The 18,853-nt window shown below is 43.0% G+C and overlaps 1 protein-coding gene across 1 annotated transcript in view; it reads left to right on the top strand.

Annotated features, from left to right (window-relative positions):
* Nucleotides 1-18,853, top strand: part of pde4dip (phosphodiesterase 4D interacting protein) — a 131,402-nt gene that overhangs the window by 10,685 nt on the left and 101,864 nt on the right. The window contains exons 2-3 of the mRNA XM_007895548.2: nt 4,209-4,258; nt 6,060-6,127. Coding sequence (XP_007893739.2) covers nt 4,209-4,258; nt 6,060-6,127 — 118 coding nt within the window. The remainder of the gene's footprint in view (nt 1-4,208; nt 4,259-6,059; nt 6,128-18,853) is intronic.

Genomic DNA, 18,853 nt, shown 5'->3' with positions numbered 1-18,853 from the left:
CCCTGATACTAAAACTGCAACTGTATTACTCTCTCATACAGCATGCTGTAGTACTCTCAATATATTGAAAAGGAATACTGTAGCTCAGTGGTTAGAGCACTCGCTTTGCAAGTGAGAGACCTGAGTTCAATTCCAGGCAGGGGGCGAAACCTTGGGCAAGTTTCCTTACTCCACACAGAGCCTAATAATAATCCCTCCAAAACCAAAAACAATAATAAATTGATCATTTTCAATCTACGACTGTTTGTGGGACATTGCTGTGCGCAATTGGCTGCCGCGTTCAGCCACAAATATACAGTCAATTCACTTTACAGTGTGTTCTGTGAAGCGCTTTGGGACGTCCTCCCGACGTGAAAAGCGTCAAATGCAAGGATTATTATTATTATTATTATACTGTATCAGAAATAAACATGCTGGAGCATTCGTTATGTGACATTCGGCTTTTACTGGGTCAGTAAAGGCTCAGTTATGTGCGTAAGTTATGATGTAAGTTTAGCAGACAGCGAGGAGGGAGTAACTATTAAAATGATTAGTTGCAGCCTCCGACCCCCCAAAGTCATAAAATGTGTAATCCATCTGAGATGGCATTTATTTAATGGGGTTTTGCTGTTACAGAGAGTGTTATTGGGAGGTTATGAGAGGTATACCTGAGAATCTTGGACAAACTCAAATGGAAACTTGACCACAGAGCTCCACAATGAAAGTGGTGCATGACACGGTCTGAGTAACTGAGTCCTATAGGGTGGGGTATAAAATAGATAGTGTTATAACTGATTTTCATAAGGTGAGATATAACACAGATACGGTCATTAAGAAACCCCTAAATACTGTGTAATCCTTGCAATTGGTATAGCACCATTCGTGTCGAAGGGGGGTCTCAAAGTCTTCACAGGATTTACTTTGAAGTGTAGTGACTGAATTTAGTAGGTGAGTACAGCAGCGAATTTGCACCACAGCACATGAAGTGAGTGACCAATTTTTTATCTGGAGGATTCTTTGCCAAGACACCAAGAGAAACTCCCTTCTCTGTTTTGAATAGTGCCGTGGGCTCTTTAACCACCAGATATTGTACTCTGTTGTATGGTGATTCATTCACTCCAACATATGTCCCATTATAGCATGTTTTAGCTCGCGAGGACAGTGTACTGCACAATAAGCAGGGTGGGACCAGTTGGAAATAACATGTGACAACTTGACACATTCATAATTATACATCTCTTCCCTCCATCAATCAAGTGGAAGATAGGAATTCAACCAGCTCATAGGTTGCAGCGATTTAGGGCGTCCTTCCAACATGAAAGGTGTTATATAAACGTAATTTGTTGTTGTTGTTATCGAACTTCACCTGGGCTGCCCCATTACCTCAGAGTGCAATCTGTTAGTCGTATCCTGCTATATTACCCTGCATGTCTGGGCAGAGATTTCCGCTCACAAGCACAATCACAAGCCTAGTACTATGTCATGTCTCTCTTGAGCGTATAAATTACAGCGCAGGGAATGAGGCCATTTGGCCCACATTGCTGGTGCCAGCTTATCACGAGAGCTAACTATGAGGGAGATATCCAGTCTGTCATAATAATGATAATAATCATTCTTACATTTGATATAGCATTTTATTACGCCTGCGAGATGTCTCAAAGCGCTTAACATGATTTTACTGTGAGGCCTTTGTCACCTCCCGGCTGGACTATTCAAACGCCCTCCTCGCCAGTCTCCCATCCACTACCATCCATAAAATCCAACTCATTCAGAACTCTGCCGCCCACATTCTCACCCGCACAAAACTCCGCTCCCGCGATCACCCCAGTCCTTGTCAGACTGCACTGGCTGCCTATCCCAGAGAGGATCAATTTCAAGATCCTCACCCTCGTATTCAAGTCCCTGCACTCCTCTGCACCCCCCTACCTCTCTGACCTCCTCTCTCCTCAGCACAACGTTGCCTTCGTTCGTCCGGGTATGGCCTCCTCCTCATCCCCCGAGTCCTCCGCTCCACCCTCGGCGGCCATGCCTTCAGCCACTATGCCCCGAGGCTCTGGAACTGCCTTCCTCACTCCCTTCGTCTCGCTCCCTCCCTTCCCATTTTCAGGTCTCTGCTGAAGACCTTTCTTTTCGACCGCGCCTTTGGTCACCTCCCCCCCACCCACTCTCACCCTGGCTCGGTCCCGGGATCCGTTACTGTAAAGTGCTCTGAGACGCCGTCCGGCATGGAGGGAGCTATATAAATCCAAGTTGTTGTTGTTGTGCATTTGTATTTGAGGTGCGCAACTGTTTTTCGTGTTTTAGCCACAAAATACACAGTCAATCTACTTTACGGTATATCCTGTGAAGCACTTTGAGACATCTCAATTACGTGAAAAGATGCTGTATGAAGTCCAAGGATTATTATTATTATTTGTAGGAGATGCTGACAGCCAATTTGCTGTGTTGGATTATGTTTTGAGGTCTGAAAATAAAATAGCGATTTCTACATTTGAGCTGTGAGAACACAACAGATAGAATGCATTGCTGTCTCAAAGAGCCAGGACCGATACAATGAGCCAAATGGCCTTTTTCTGTGCTATAAATTTCTTATGTTCTCTGTGCAGCAGAGCTGATTCATAGAGAGCTTTGGGATTTTTGTTGCAATTCTGCATCCTGTTTATAATCTCATTCAGACCAATGAAAAATCATTCCAAGGTCCCACTTGTCGACATAGTTCTTTGAATCCATTGTGAATTTCCAGCTTGGAAGTCAAAAATTCCTGACCATTCGGTTTACTTTTATAATCCTGATGGCTAAAATTCCGGTCAGGGATTCATGGAAATTTTGATCTGTTTAGCGATTTTTTGATAATGAAAAATTAATAATCCTTTGATCATAGCGCCTTATCACATGACTGAAATATATCAAATTTCTTCACAGAATATATTGTAAAGTGAATTGACTGCGTATTTTGTGGGCAAAATCTGGCAGCCAAATTGCACACACTGGTGTTCTACAAACAGTCATGGATTGAGTGACATTTTTAGGGGTGGGGGGCGGGGAAGGATTATTTCCCCTGGAAAGTGATCCACCAATTGATTTACAACTGTGTTTCTATTTACTGCTTGATAAACAACAACAACAAGATTACATTTGTATAGCGCCTTTCACGTCGGGAGGACGTCCCAAGGTGCTGTACAGAGTACAGCATTTCAGACCCAGCTGGGTCAGGAGGGGAGAAGGGAGGGGAGGGGAAGGGGTGGGGGGGGGGGGCGATGGCATGGTCGAAGAGGAAGGTCTTGAGACGGAACTTGAAGGAGGCTAAGGAGAGGGCGAGGCGGAGTGACTGGGGGATGGAATTCCAGAGGTTGGGGGCAGAGTGACTGAAGGCTTTTCCGCCAATGGTGGGGCGGGTGGGTCAGGGGACATGGAGCAGGCCAGAGCCGGCTGAGTAGAGGGCGTGGGCGGGTTGGTAGGGGGTTAGGAGGTCGCAGAGGTAGGGTGGGGCGAGGCCATGGAGGGCTTTGTATGTGAGGACCAGGATCTTGAATTCGATCCTCTGAAGGATAGGGAGCCAATGGAGTCGGGCGAGAGTGGGGGAGATGGGGTCACGGAATTTGGTGCAGGAGAGGACACAGGCTGCAGAGTTCTGGATTATCTGCAGCCTGTGGAGGGAGGAGTTGGGAAGGCCGACAAGCAGGGTGTTTGCATAGTCAAGACTGGAGATATGTGTGAAGAAAGGAAACTTGCTTAAGGTTTCACCCAGCCCAGGAATCGAACCAGGGTCCTCTTGCTTGCGAGGCCGATTGTGCTAACTCCTACGCTACAGGACTTGATGTTACATTGGGTAGGAAATTCCATTGGAGGCTGACATTGTGACTATGTCAGTGTGCGGAATGCCAACCGGAATTTCATCCCTCTGTTTTGTTGGTCAAGTCAAGACAAGACATGTCATTAGTTTAATGAAACGCTTCACAGCAGTGGTTCCCAAACATTTTGATAACAGCTCCCAGCTCAGGTTTTTCCTAAAATGTTATTAAATGAGCCCATCGGGTTACTCAGTCTAAAGAGATCTGTGGTATGGACTGGCCTTGAGGAAAATACACATGTTACTGAGATCCCTGAAACTGACCAAAGAAATGTCTGTGATACACAGTATGTTGCTGACTGAATGGATCACCTTGTTACTGACTGGTACCATTCAAGGCAGTACAAGAGGTTTGACACTGTCTGTCCATGTGTTGTAGGAATTACCTCACTGAAGATACAGGACTACCCACCAACAGTGATGTGACAAGTAAGTGCACGCTTTCTATAATAATCCTTGTATTTGGTGCAGTGCCTTATCACTTCATTGAGACTTATCAAAGTGCTCGATTTGATTGAAAGTTTTGTTTTGCCAAACTCTATTATGCTGCGTTCTTTTCACCAAAATTCATATCAAAGCGATTATCTGAGTAAGGACAGCATCTCTAACAATGCAGTACTCTTGCAGCACTGGCATGAAGGGTTTCCGATTCTGTTTGGGATCTGCATTCAATGCAATAATTTATGTTCTCTTTGTGCAGTGATCCATTTTAAGATACGTTTTCAAGTGCTGCAACCCATTGACTAACTGTCCCAGTTGGGTTAGTCTGCTCCAGGCAGTTATCATTTGGGTCACTAGGCCTTTGTGTGCTATGAGCTCTCTGGATATGTAGATCCATTGAGTGACTGAGTTCTGGTTCACATTGACCTGCTTATATACCTCTTTATCTGAAAATTATCTTCTAAACACAATAATTTTAGTTAGTGCATTTTTGTAGTATCAGACTGGCTCTTGCATCTAATTCAGCACATTGTGGGTTTAAGCCCCAAATCAGCACTGTCACTGTGTTATTGAATACAATACTGCATTATTGGAGGTGCCGTTCTTCAGATGAGGCATTAAACCAAAGTCCTGTCTTAAAAAGCCCATGACAATATTTGAAAAGAGTTTATTCCGGTATCCTGGCCAACAATCTCTAAGATTAAATTGGTCACTCACTTCATGGCTGTTTGTGCGCAAATTGGCTGTCGTACTCTACAAAATACATTCACTACACTTTTCAGTATAGAGTGTGAAGTGCTTAGAGATATCCTTCCGATATGAAAGGCGCTACGTTAAATGAAAGGTTTGATTTCATAAATAGGTGCATTATCTAAACCGTTACTCTGTAGATTTCTATATGGACAATGACAATAACAACAACTTGTATTTGTATAGCACCCCTCTCCCAGGATAGCATCCCAGAGTGCTTCACAGTGGCGGAGCATAATGCCGAGCTGGGCGGAGTGGGGAGGTGACCATAGGCACGGTCAAAGAGGAAAGTCTTCAGGCGTGACCTAGGGCAGGATGGGGCAAGGCAGAGGGATAGAGGAAGAGGGTTCCAGAGTTTTGGGGCGTCGTGGCTGAAAGTGACCGCATGCAGTGATAGAGTATATTATGCACAACAGTGATTTCATATGTTGCCTTACTGAGCACACCAGTTCAGTCCGTAGTAAACAAGATGATTTAACATCAACATCATTGCTTATAGTGCACTACAGGGATTCGTTGTACCTCATTTCTCTGATGTCTTAGATGCTGTCGTAGTGGTTTGTTGGAACCCAAGTCCATCACAGGAATCTATATCTATTTTTTATTTCAGCAGCACTGTAACATTGCTGTAACACTGTAACATTTTCTGTGCGGACAAAGATTTTAGTCAAAGACTGTTCTTTGGATGAAACATTAAGCCGTTGTTTGTGAGACAACGTTGTGTGCAAACTGGCTGCCGCATTTCGCCCACAAGATGCACAACAAAAACAACAACAACTTGCACTTATGTAGCACCCTCCACAGGATAGCTTCTCAGAGCACTTAGTCAACCCACTTTACAGTTTATTCTTTGAAGCGCTTTGTGGATTCTCAAAGGCCTAAGATCCTATATCAAATGCAAGGATTATCATTATAAAGAGGAGCTCAATGATATTTTATTTGTGTGCACTCTTTTGATTTTGGAATGATTTTACACTGATCATTACTAATTTATTTCAGTATTAAGTGCCTGTTTCCTCTTCTCTTTTTTCTCTGTTAGCTCTTTTGAAGGATACCAAGGAGAAGGGGCTCCCGCTGCAGACTCACACTCTACGAGAATTTGATAAGGTCAGTTTGGATTGCATTTCTTCTGAGATTTCAGAAAATCTGTTTAAAGCTGCCAACTTTGCAAACCTCAAAACTTCACCAAATGGCTATAATTCCACCTAGATTTCGCATCTAAGATCTGTAGCATGGAGTCCTGTACCTTTGTGGTTAGAGCACTCGCCTCGCAAGCAAGAGGACCAGGGTTCGATTCCTGGGCAGGGAGAAACCTTAGGCAAGTTTCCTTACTCCCCAAGTCTCTGTTTGCCTAGCAGAAAGTAGGAACCCTATTGTTTGTTGATTGGCGGATCACTTTCTGGTGGTAATAATCCATTCAAAAAAATGAATGAACAAACGAATAAATAATAATTTGGTCACTCAATCTATGATTGCTTGTGGGATACTACTATGCACAATTGTCTGCCATGTTTCGCCCACAAAATATACAGTCAATTCACTTTATGGTATATTTTGTGAAGTGCATTGAGACATCTCAACAACATGGTAAGGCGCTATATCAAATGCAAGGATTAGTATTCTTAAAACAAATAGGAGGAATTTCACCTGGGTCTCCATAACATAATAATCCTTGCATATCATATAGTGCCTTATCACATCGTGGAGATATCTCAAAGGATTTTACTGTAAAGTGTAGTGATGATGTACTTGCAGGCAAATGCAGCCGCCAATTTGCACACAGCAATGTCCCACAAACAGCCATAAGATGAATGACATAGATGATTGTTGGCCAGAACACTGGGAGAAATCATCTCATCTTCTCAAATAGTGTCATGGGATCTTTAATGTCTACCTGAACAGGCAAACTAGACCTTGATGTCCCATTACTTAAAACAATGGCCATCACAGATATCTCCTGGACTTTCTCCCAAATTTCTTCCAAATTTAGAGCTAATTTAAGATTTATCTGAAGGTTCCCACGATCTTAAATCCCACCTGGCTCTAGATTTACTCTATTTATGTAGAATTTCAGAACAACCAGAATTTTGCAAATTCCTATAATTTTATACAGCCTTTAATTTTGAAGTGGGTTTTCTGTAAATTATTTTAAGAGCCACAGAAGAAGAAAAAAAATGATTTCAAAGCCCAAACTGAACTCAACAATTTGTTAAGAGCTGCACACTCAAAAATGCTACGTAAATAGAACAAATCCAGACCCAGGTGCGAATCTCTTCCCAATAATCTTAGAGCCAAAGCCTTGGTGGACTTTCATGCTTCTGGCTATTATTAAAGCTACCCACAATAAGATGAGGTGCGGAGACACAGAGGGCTATCAGAAGGATAAATATCCCTTTCTCTTTGAAGTTCTGCATTTCTCAGTTGAACATTCCTTTCCTAAGCTTTATTCCTCCCCCCAACCCACCCTCACCTTCCTTTCTACCATTTTATTAATTGCAGATATGATCAGAATGCTTTAGAAATGTTTCTATGGAATTGTTCTGCTGGAATGTATTAAAGTCAATGACGATTGCAAAGGGATTTCATTAGCCGGCAGTCGATAGCAAAAAAGGGAAGTGATGAGATTGAAGTGAGAGGTAGCCATAGAACTGAAGAAACCATAGAAATTTACACAGAAGAAGGCCGGTAAGTGCAGGAGTAATGGAGTGGCATTGTGAGTTAGGAGGTGAGTTATACGAGCAGTGCAAAGAAATCTAAGTGGTTTTGATAGGAAAACTAAATGGGACTTGGGTGAATGTACAACTTAGGTGATTTATAAAGATAAGACTAATACGATTTCATTGTCGATGTCTCTATTGCTTTTACTTCCGCTTGTAAGACTGGCAATTTGCTAGCGCACAAAGTAAATTGCTGATGTTTCCCCATCCTCCTAATACTCTGAGGACAAATTTAGTGCCACCACACCAGCAAACTATTAATAAATCTAGAAACTTCTCAGCTGGATAAACGATAAATAACTGTTTGTCAGCCGGGTTCAGTGAAAGCACTCTCGCCTCTGAGTCAGAAGGCTGTGGGTTCAAGCTCCACATTGGGACCTGGAATAACATCAGCTAAGCTGACACTCCAATGCAGCGATGGCGTGCGGAGGGTTCCATTGTCGGGGTGCCATTCTTCAGATGCGACGTTAAACTTTATCTGTTCAAGTGGACGTTAAAGATCCCATGGCACTATTCAAAAAGGGAAGGGAGTTTCTCCCAATATTCTAGCCAACAGTCATCCAAGTAAAATTGGTCATTCACTTCACTGCTGTGTGCAACTGGCAGCCACATTCAGCCACAAAATACACATTTAATCCCGATGACATGACAAGACGCTATGTCAAATAATATTATAATTATTATAATAATCCTATTATTAATAATATAATAACAATAATCCTTGTATTTGATTTAGTGCCTTATAATGTAAGAAGGACGTCTCAAGGAGCTTCATGGGATTCACTTTGCTGAGTCTTTGGCGGGGAGAGGAGTCAAGGAACATATGTGATTCACTAGATTTTCCCAGTGAACACTTCCCAAACTGTGCAGAAACCAGCACAGAGATTTCGAGCATTGCAGAGTGTTCCTTCTCAGAGTAACAGTGAATAACACAAAGAAGCTGCAGCTCGGAGCTCTTTCAGGAAATACTCTGACTTGCCGAGACTTCTATTAATAACTTTGTCTCAAATAACAGCAAATGATTTCCTCCAACATCAACCTGATCCCCAGTAGTTTCTAGTGACAAAGTGAAAGTGGAGCGTGGAATTATCTTTGCTCATGATAAAATCAAATTAACATCTTCCAAGGGTCTTTTTTTTGGACTATTTGCCTTTTTTTTCCAGACAGTTTTTTCTCCACTGCATTCTCTCTCCCTCTCTTCTCTCCCCTCCTGAAAGTGTTTGATACTTTCTCTCCCATCCGGGTATGTTTCAATGGTTACCATATGCCCTTCAGTCATAATAATGATACTTACATTTGATACAGGGCCTTTCACTAAAGAGAATGTCTCACAGCGCTTCACAAAACTTACTGTAAAGTGTAGTGACTGTGTATATTGTAGGCAAATGCGGCAACCAATCTCCCACAAACAGCAATGAAGTGAGTGACCAATTTTATCTGGGGGATTGTTGACCTGGATACCAGGATAGAGGAACTCCCTTCTCTTTTTAAATAGTGCTGCGGCAGATGGCAGTTAAAAATGTAAATTTTTATATTAAAAAAAATTCATTTGCATCGGAGTGATAGGAGGGTCTAGACCTACCCTATTTATGTAGTGTTTCAGAGTGTCCAGAATTTGGCAAATTCTTAAATACAGCTTTAATTTGGAAGCCTGTTTTCTTTCAAGACCGTTGACAAATTTGACAAGAAATCCAGAGCCAATTTCTCCCCCAGAGGAGAGCTCACTTACCTATTAATAAACAGAATTAAATAAAACATAAGCGCTTGTTGCTGGTGCTTTTTTAGCTTGGTGAACTTTTACACTATTTTCTTAACTTTGGTTACGTTTGCGCACGTTGGACATTGACATCTTATCTGTGTGTTCTGTGACGCTATTAATAATAATAATAATCCTTGCATTTGATATAGCGCTTTTCACGTCGGGAGGACGTCCCAAAGCGCGTCACAGAATATACTGTAAAGTGAATTGACTGTATATTTGAGGGCGAACGCGGCAGCCAATTGCGCACAGCAATGTCCCACAAACAGTCGTAGATTGAAAATGACCAATTTATTATTGTTTTTGGTTTTTGGAGGGATTATTATTATTAGGCGTGTGGAGTAAGGAAACTTGCCCAAGGCTTCGCCCCGCCTGGAATTGAACTCAGGTCTCTCGCTTGCAAAGCGAGTGCTCTAACCACTGAGCTACAGGACTCCACGAGTTCAAATAAAGAAGGGGAGTTTCTCCCAGCGTCCTGCCTAACACTATATAGCACCTTTCACGTCAGAGGGGAAACGTCTCAAAAACTTTGTTAGGATTTACCGTGAAGCCTAGGGACTGTGTATGTTCTAGGTGAATGCATTGTAGGATGAACGCTCAAGCACAAATGTGTGACTCTATAACAAGTTGTTGCATGTTTTTTTATGAGCTTTGATAGTGAGAATCACTCCTTAAATGTTTCAAAGGGAGCTCGGGACAGGAGCTTTTAAACGACATGGGTGTGGGTAAGGTTGCCACTAGCAGTGCAGAATAGATGGTGTTACCATTGTCAGGAGATGTGATTCAGCATTGCGTGTCCTCCAAATACTTCACTGGTGAGTGGTAAACCAAGTGCCTAATCACTGAGTCTAGAGAGTTGCGCTCTCAAATCGAGTGAACTGATCAAACATGGCAGATCACATAATACCATTACGACTTTTGCTGTGACATCAGCCAGATGTATCGCAAAGATCCTTTGCCACTTCATCCCATGTGAAAGAATCTATATGATCGTAAATTGTTGTTGACAACAATGGAATGAATCTGTGCTTTAGGTCAGTGAGGGGGTGGGGGTTGGTTTCAGTTGGGGAGAGGTCATAATAATGTAGTAACATAGGAATCGGAGGCCATTCAGCCCATCGAGCCTGTTCAGTCATTTTATTAATTCACGGCAGATTTTTTAATCCCATTTTCATCTTAAACTCAAGTCCCTCAATACTCTTACTTCCTGTGTTTCTATCTGTGAGTAACTCAGGTTTGATGCACGCAGAGACTCATGCTAAGGGATGAGATGTTAAACCAATTGTCCTGTCTGCCTTTTTCAGTGGACATTAAAGACGTTAAAGATGCCACTGCACTACTCGAAAAGAGAAGGGAGTTTCTCTCGGTGTCCTCATAGAATCATAGAATTATACAGCATAGAAGGAGGCCATTCGGCCCATCGTGTCTGTGCTGGCTCTTTGAAAGAGCTATCCAATTCAATCCCACTCCCCCGTTCTCTCCCCAAAGCCCTGCAAACTTGTCTTCCCCAATAATTATCTAATTGTCCTGGCCAACAAAACTCCAAATAAAATGGGTCATTCATGTCATGGCTGTTTGTGGGACATTGCTGTGCACAAATTGCCTGCCACATTTACCCACAGAACGCACAGTCACTACACTTTAAGGTATATATCTTGTGAAGCACTTTGGGACGTCCTTCTGACGTGAAAGCTGCTCTACCAAATGTAAGGATTTCTCTTATTATTATTATTATATTTCCAGTCGCCACCACATCACAGGCACTGAAATGGGAATATCATCTCCGCAGACGGTTGATAAATGTTACAGTCACCGGTAATAGTATTAGCCCCTCCAAAAAAGATTGATATGTTTAACAATAATAATTTTATTAGTAAAATAATAAGGTCCATTAGCACTCCATTGGAACATCAGCCTAGACTATGAATTCAAAGAGGCCTAAGATGCGAGAGTGCTACCGACTGTGCCAGGCTGAAGTATTGAAAGACCCCCTTTTCATTGAGAAGGGCGGGTGGGGGCTCAAGTGAACATTATCTGTAGCTGACTTTACAGACAACACAGAATGTAGGGTGACTGTGAGATACTCACACAGGAACACTGTACCTGAGGATTAGGTTACTGGATGAGTCACAGCCTCAGGTATGCCTTCACACCCACTCAGTAAAAAAATTCATCATCTATCAGCTAATTTGTGTACAGCAATGTCCCTAGGGTCCTACAGTCTGTCAAGTTGTTCAATAATAATTCTTGCATTTTATATAGTGCCTTTTACATTATAAGGATCTCTCAACGTGCTTCATAGGCTACACTGTAAAGTGATGCGACTGTGTATTTTGTAGGCAAATGCAGCAGCTAATTTTGCACACAGCTATGACCCACAAACAACCATGGAGTGAATGATCAATTTTATTTGGGGGATTTGTTGGGAAAGAAAAACTCCCTTCTCTTGAACAACAACAGCTTGCATTTAGGTAGCGCCCTTCACACGGGGTAACGTCTCAGAGCGCTGGGCGTTCAGGGGGTGGAATTTCTTTTCACAGATGCTGGTGAGAATGCGGAATTCAATATCGGTAGCTGTGGTTGAAGCAAAAAGGGTCACTGCATACATGAGACAGAATGGAATTTAGAGATAGGTGAGGGGAATTGGAGGGTTGGAGGCTCCTGCAGTGTATTACCACAGGCACGCAGGGCTAGTTTCCATACTGTATCACTCTACCTGTCTCTGTGTTGAGGAATGTGTGGTTTTAGCCGGTTTGGCTCCAGCAGTACGAGAAACACAGTCACTCGCATGTTGATAATGGGAAGCGGCATCAAATTGCACTTGCACAGCACCTTTCACATAGTTAAACATCTCGAAGCGTTTTAAAGAGCTACCAGCCCGAGCAGATTGGGAGAGCAGGGAGGGGTAGACAGCAGATGCCTGAAGGCACAGGCAAAGAGGTAAGAGTATATTTTGTTTAAAGAAGGGCTTTGAAAGTGAAGCGGGGGGTGGGGTGAGAGGCTGAGAATTTTCGGGGAGAGAGTTGCCAGAGAGTGGGAGTACGTTGATGCAGAAAGCTCAGCCACCGATGGTAGAGCGGGAGGTGGGCGGTGGCGGCTGTGGGGTGTGGTGGGCTGGCCTGTAAACTGCCAGCCCGCTTTCTCTCGATATTAAATTTTGAGACACCAGGGCTGGCAAAAACCTCAAGGTCAGTATTGATCGTCCCAGGAGCCTGGTGGTGTCTGCGCTGTAACCGCACCAGAAGGTGGTTCATCTCCAGTTACAGATGAGTCAGTGCAGTGAGTGTTCATCCTTTATTCGATAACACCCCCTCCCTCCCTCCCTCCCTAAGCCTTGTAAGAACAGCGGCCGACCACTGAGGGGTTCACCGCAAGGATGACTTCAGTGACCTCAGTAACGTCCATTTGAATCACTTGAATAAATATTTCATATTTTCAATTATTCCACCGTTCTTCTCCAAGAACCCCAAGGACAAAGGCAATACAATCTGCTGGGCACAATTGGCTGCCACGTTTTGCCCACAAATACACAGTCATTTCACTTTACAGTATATTCTGTAAGTGCTTGAACACTTCCCAATGACGTTTTAAGGCGCTATATCAAATGCAAGGATTATTATTATAATTATTAATCTTTCACTGACACTCAATAATCTCCAGTGACAAAAACCCTTGCATAGGGTACAATGCCTTATCGAATCTCAACGTTTTACTGTGAAGTGCAGTGACTGAGTATTTTGTAGGTGAACACAGATCGGAACTATCCAGTCAGCATCCAAGTGGAACTGGTTCCCAATCCGGGATCTGGGAATTTGAGAGACTGTCTGCATAGAGTTGGGTCTCGTTGCAATGACCTGTGGGGGAAGAAATCAATGAAACGATACAGTCTGCTGGAGGCAGAGTACACAGGGGAGGAAGCAGTCTTTTAAAAGCATTTTTCCAGGAAGCTTTTATCTGCGTAGCTCTGGCCTGAATCTCGGGAGGCCGGGATAAACTGTGCTCTCGAGTCAGGGCTGAATGCCTTTGTTTTCCTGGGATGCACTTTGTACACTGCAAAGCCTTGTGGCCAGCGGGCTTGTCTACTGTTGTTTTCTTTAAAATTATTTTCTTCCAAAAAATATAATGTAAAAGTGAACGCGATTCTAAAAGGGAAAGTTGTGCCTTGAAACTACACAGCCACTGCACCTTTCAGTAAATCCTGTGAAGCACTTTGAGATGTCCTCACAACGTGAAAGTACTGTATCAAATACAAGTATTGTTATTATTATTATTATTAGGATGCAGGGAACTGGGAAGAAGTCCTTCTGACGAGTCGTTCTGACTGGTCCGTCATCAACAGTGCTTTGGAGAACCTCATTATGTTGTTCATATGAGATTGAAATGGCAAACCCAGAACTATGCTTTTAGATAAGCCAAACAAGCAGGACAAGAAGGTACAAACAGGGGGTTATGATGGGCGAATTCGTAACAGACACAAGAGTGTACAGCAGAATCTCAACCAGCTTAAGATCGCGGTGCTTTTTGCACCGGCTGGCCTCCCATGCTAAAAAATGGCTGACTTCTGGGTCATCAGCTCATCGCTGACATCAGGACGTGACATCAGTAGTAACCTGATGACCCGAAAATTGGTCAGTTTTTAGAAAAGGAAGCCGGGTGATGTCTTGAGGCGGCGCGACAACAACAATAACTTGATTTGATATAGCATCCTCCACATAGGGCAGCATCTCAATTGTTTTCTGCATGTATTTTGGCCAGAATCGAAACCAGGTCCTCTTGCTTTCGAGGCGAGCGCTCTAACCAATACGCTACAGATCTCCACGTATATTTTTGGCGGGTATGCATTTTTAATATCGTTATGAAAAATAGCTTGCCACAAATAGGCCCCCTTTTTCATTAAGAAGGGCGGGTGGGGGTGGGCGGAAGAAAGATTAAGAAGGAATCCTGTTGCTTTAAAAAAATATTATGGGAATTTGATATCCAGTTTCATATCTAGAGAGGTTTGGAATTTAGCCCTGGCAGCGGAGAATGGAAAACTTCCTTGGCAGGGAGCAGGGGCCTGTGGAGACAGCTCACTGTGGTGCCTGGGCCTAATTGGTACCATAGCAAAGACATCTGGAAACAATTGCGGGCGGCTCTTGCTAGCAGAATATTGCAGATGCGTGGCTCGGGCCCAGGGCACAGAGCTCAGTTTTGTTTGTGTTTTTAAAAAAATACACTCATGCACACACACACACACACACACACACACACAAGCCATGGGATTCCAATCATTGTCCATCAATTTTTACTTTCAACTTCTGACTGACAACCGCACCATTTCTCTTCTTCTTCTTCTTCTTCTTCTTCTTCTTCTTCTTCTTCTTCTTCTTCTTCTTCTTCTTCTTCTTCTTCTTCTTCTTCTTCTTCTTCTTCTTCTTCTTCTTCTTCTTCTTCTTCTTCTTCTTCTTCTTCTTCTTCTTCTTCTTCTTCTTCTTCTTCTTCTTCCTCTTCTTCTTCTTCTTCTTCTTCTTCTTCTTCTTCTTCTTCTTCTTCTTCTTCTTCTTCTTCTTCTTCTTCTTCTTCTTCTTCTTCTTCTTCTTCTTCCATTTATCATGGTGGATGTTGTCTCGGCATCTGGGAACGGACTGTAAGACGGGCACAGACACGAGTGCAATTAAAAGGGGAGACTGAGCAGAGTAAGGCTTTTAAGGGTGGAAGCTGTAATAATTCTGCCAAGTAAGGGAAGGTTTTGTTATTCACAACAGCAACAACTTGAATTAATACAGTGCCCATCACCTGGGGGAGTGCCTCTCAGGGATGGAGTTAGACATCAAGCAAATGAGAGGGCGGCAGTGGCCATAGATGACGAGGTATCCAACACGTGGATAGCAAATTTTATCGTGTTAGATTTTGGTTAATAGGGAAATCGTTCCCCGACACACAAAAAGTCTTTAAAAGCGAACGGCTGCCACATCATCCTATTTAAAAACAAATCCAGGGCCCAACATGGAGCGCACACAGTACGAAGAGAGATACTTATAGTCACTACACTTCAAAGTACAACAACAACAACTTGCATTTATGTAGCACCCCTCATGTAGGGTAGCACCTCAGAGCACTTGAAAGTAACTCAGTCTGCAATGTGCTTTGAAACGTTTCTGAATTGTACGCTCAGTGTAGGCAAATAATAAATAATAATCCTTGCATTTGATTTTGTGCCTTTTCACCGCACGGAAATGCCTCAAACAAATGTGCTTCACAGGATTTGCTGTAATATGTAGTAACTCTGTATTTGTAGACAAACTTGTGCTTTTGTTTCCAGTGGCTTGAGGTAGATGTGGACACACCCTTGACACAGTATGTACAAAGCCTGATTGTATACTTTATTTGCAACGTAGGAATGTCTATGACAACGAAGGACCTTGCATATCAAATCCTTGCATTTGATAAGGCGCCTTTCTCACTGGGTGGACGTCTAAGAGTGATTTACAGATTATATTGTACAGTAGAGATTGTGTGCTCTGAGACATTATCCTGCGTGAAAGGGGCTATACAACAACAAAATTATGAGAAAATGACACGTGTATAGCGCCTTTCACGTCGGAAGAATGACAATTGCAATTGTAAAAAATAAAAAATAAAATAAAAAACGCAATTGTATTTTTCAATATCTCACAAACAGCCATGAAACTAATTTTATCTGGGTCCATCAGGAGAAACTTTTTGAATAGTTCCGTGTGATCTTTAACATCCACCTAAACAGGCAAAAGGACCATGGTTTAACGATTCAGCTGGAGGACAGCACATCTGACCACGCAGATGTGGACGCAGCATTGCACTGGAGTGTAAGCCTAGACCAAGTGAATTCAAAGTCCAAAGTCACAAGCGGGATTTGAACCCACAATCTTCTGACTGCGAGGCAAGAGTGCCACCAACTGAGTCAGGCTGTCACCCAGGCTGACCTTCTGATGGCCTTAAGGAAAGCCGCTGTTGACAGCAGTGGGACTCGAACTGACAAACCCCCAAAGACTGGGTTGCAGCACGGACACAGGCAAGGGATTGCTTCACAAAACGCAAGTGCAATAAATTGCCAGTTTCTGACAAGGTTATATTTAGAAACTACAATAAAGGCACATGACAGAAAAAGAAAGAAGGTGGTAATTTTAGAGGGAGTGCCTTATCACGTTGAAACATGTCAAAGGGCTTAGCAGGTAATTGCTTTCAAGTGCAGCGAGTGATTTCAGTCTTTTTTGGGGGACACTACTGTGCCCAATTGGCTCTGCGTTTCACCCACAAAATATACAGTCAATTTGCTTTACAATATATTCTGTGGAGATCCATAGCATAGTGATTCGAGCGCTCACCTTGCAAGCAAGAAGATCTGGGTTCGATTTCTAATTGGGGCGAAGCCTCTGTTTACCTAGCACTAAGTAGGAACCCAGTTGTTAGTTGATTGGCGGATCACTTTTCAGGGGTAATAATCCCTTCCAAAATAAAGATAAATAAATAATACAAATTTGGGTCACTCAATCTATGATTGTTTGTGGGACACTGCTATGTGCAATTGGCTGCCGCTTTTTGCCCACAAAACACAGTCAGTTCGCTTTCCAATATATTCTGTGAAGCTCTTTGAAACTTCTCAACGACGTGTAATGCACAGTATCAAATGTAAGGATTATTATCATTATAAATGTCACCAAATCTATCAGCAACTAATAGTTTTGGTGACAAGGGTTTCAGGAGTTCTAACGCAAAACTTCTGAAAATTGGGCACAGTTGTGTGAAAAGCGCCCTTGTGTGCATGTCCTGTACACCGTGGTGCTGGCAGCCACGTGCCGCCTATTTATACCCTCTGTGATGCCGTGCCAGCAAAATGTAAAATAATATTTTCGCTGCCAAAGCACTGCTGCACATCCTTGCCTGCTGTTCATATTAAAAGAAAGTTGTTCTTCATCAATTCGGCTTCACTGAGAAAATGGAAATGAATGGAAAAAAAAAGGCCCGTTACCAGCGGTGAGAGTGCGTGACGCGGACGGGGAGTCAGTTTAGAACTGTGGAAATTCACAGCGCAGAAGAAGGCTGACATCCTGGATTGGAATTTGAATTCATATAGTCTTAGTTGGCACTCCAGCACGGTGCTGGTGGTGTGTTGCATTGTCAGAGGTGTCGTCCTTCAAATGAGACAGAATCTCATCTGCCTGTTCAGGTGGATGTTGAAGATCCCATGGGACGCTATTCGAAACAAGAAGGAAGTTTCTCCTGGTGTCCTGGCCAACAACCCCCCCAAATGTAAGCATTATTGTTATTATTCGGCTGTGAGACATCCTCCCGACATGAAACCGGGGAAGGGTAAGAAATACAATACAATTACTGTATATCAATATCATTTTATTGTACTAATTGCACTTCCCTGATTTCCCTGAGAAGGTTTCTTTAAAAGTCTCTTTAAACCTGGCAGCCCTTGTGGCAACAGTGCTCCCATTCAATATGTTGCGTGCGCTTGTGTTTGTGCACGTCAAGCTGTGAAGGAATGGAACGCTTTCCATTTCAAGCAAAAAACCCCCCCATGCACAGCAAGACATCCCAGCTCAGATAAAGCACAGCGCAGATGCTCTATTCTTCCCTAACAAGGGACCCTCATCCTAGCTATAGAAGAGCGCCACCTGTTGGCACCGATGTGTCTTTTCCGTTTCCCACACACTCATTGTAAGGCATCTGTGGGTGGGGATGAATAATAATAATAATAATAATCCTTGCATTTGATATTGCGTGTCATCACTCATTTAGCCCCCGCCAAAATAGGGGGACCTCTGTGCTGTTGGCCTGAAACTGAAATGAGTCTGCCGCAAGAACATTTGATACAGGGTTGTTGCAGATTCTCACGATTTACTCACTGAACCACGGGAAAGAATAGCGACAGAGTTTGGCTTGTAAATTATAACATCTCGCAATCCAGGGACAGTTTGAGTCTACCGGCGAGCGTTGGAATCGCATTGAACCACGGGAAATGGAGTTCTTCCCCACATGGATCGACGAATCGTGACCACGTTTATAAAGATAAGACTTATTTGAGTTTTACTGCATCAGTGGCGGGTGTCGGTGTCCAAAATGTCAAAATAATAATAATAATCCTTGCGTTTGACATAGCGCCTTTCATTTAGCGCCGAGATGTCTCAAATTGCTTCACAAAATATGCCATGAAGTAGATTGACTGTGTATTTCTGTGGGTGAAACGTGGCAGCCAGTTGCACACAGCAATGTCCCACGAACAGCTATGGATTGAGTGACCAATTTTATTTGGGGGATTGTCGGCCAGGACACCAGGAGAAAGAAACTCCCTTCTCTTTTTGAATAGTGCCAGGGGATCTTTGACGTCCA

This window comes from Callorhinchus milii, unplaced genomic scaffold (genome assembly GCF_018977255.1).
Source record: "Callorhinchus milii isolate IMCB2004 unplaced genomic scaffold, IMCB_Cmil_1.0 Scaffold5, whole genome shotgun sequence".
NCBI classification, from domain to species: Eukaryota; Metazoa; Chordata; class Chondrichthyes; order Chimaeriformes; family Callorhinchidae; genus Callorhinchus; species Callorhinchus milii.
The sequence above is the reverse complement of the archived record's forward strand: the minus strand, read 5'-3'. Positions and strand labels throughout refer to the sequence as shown.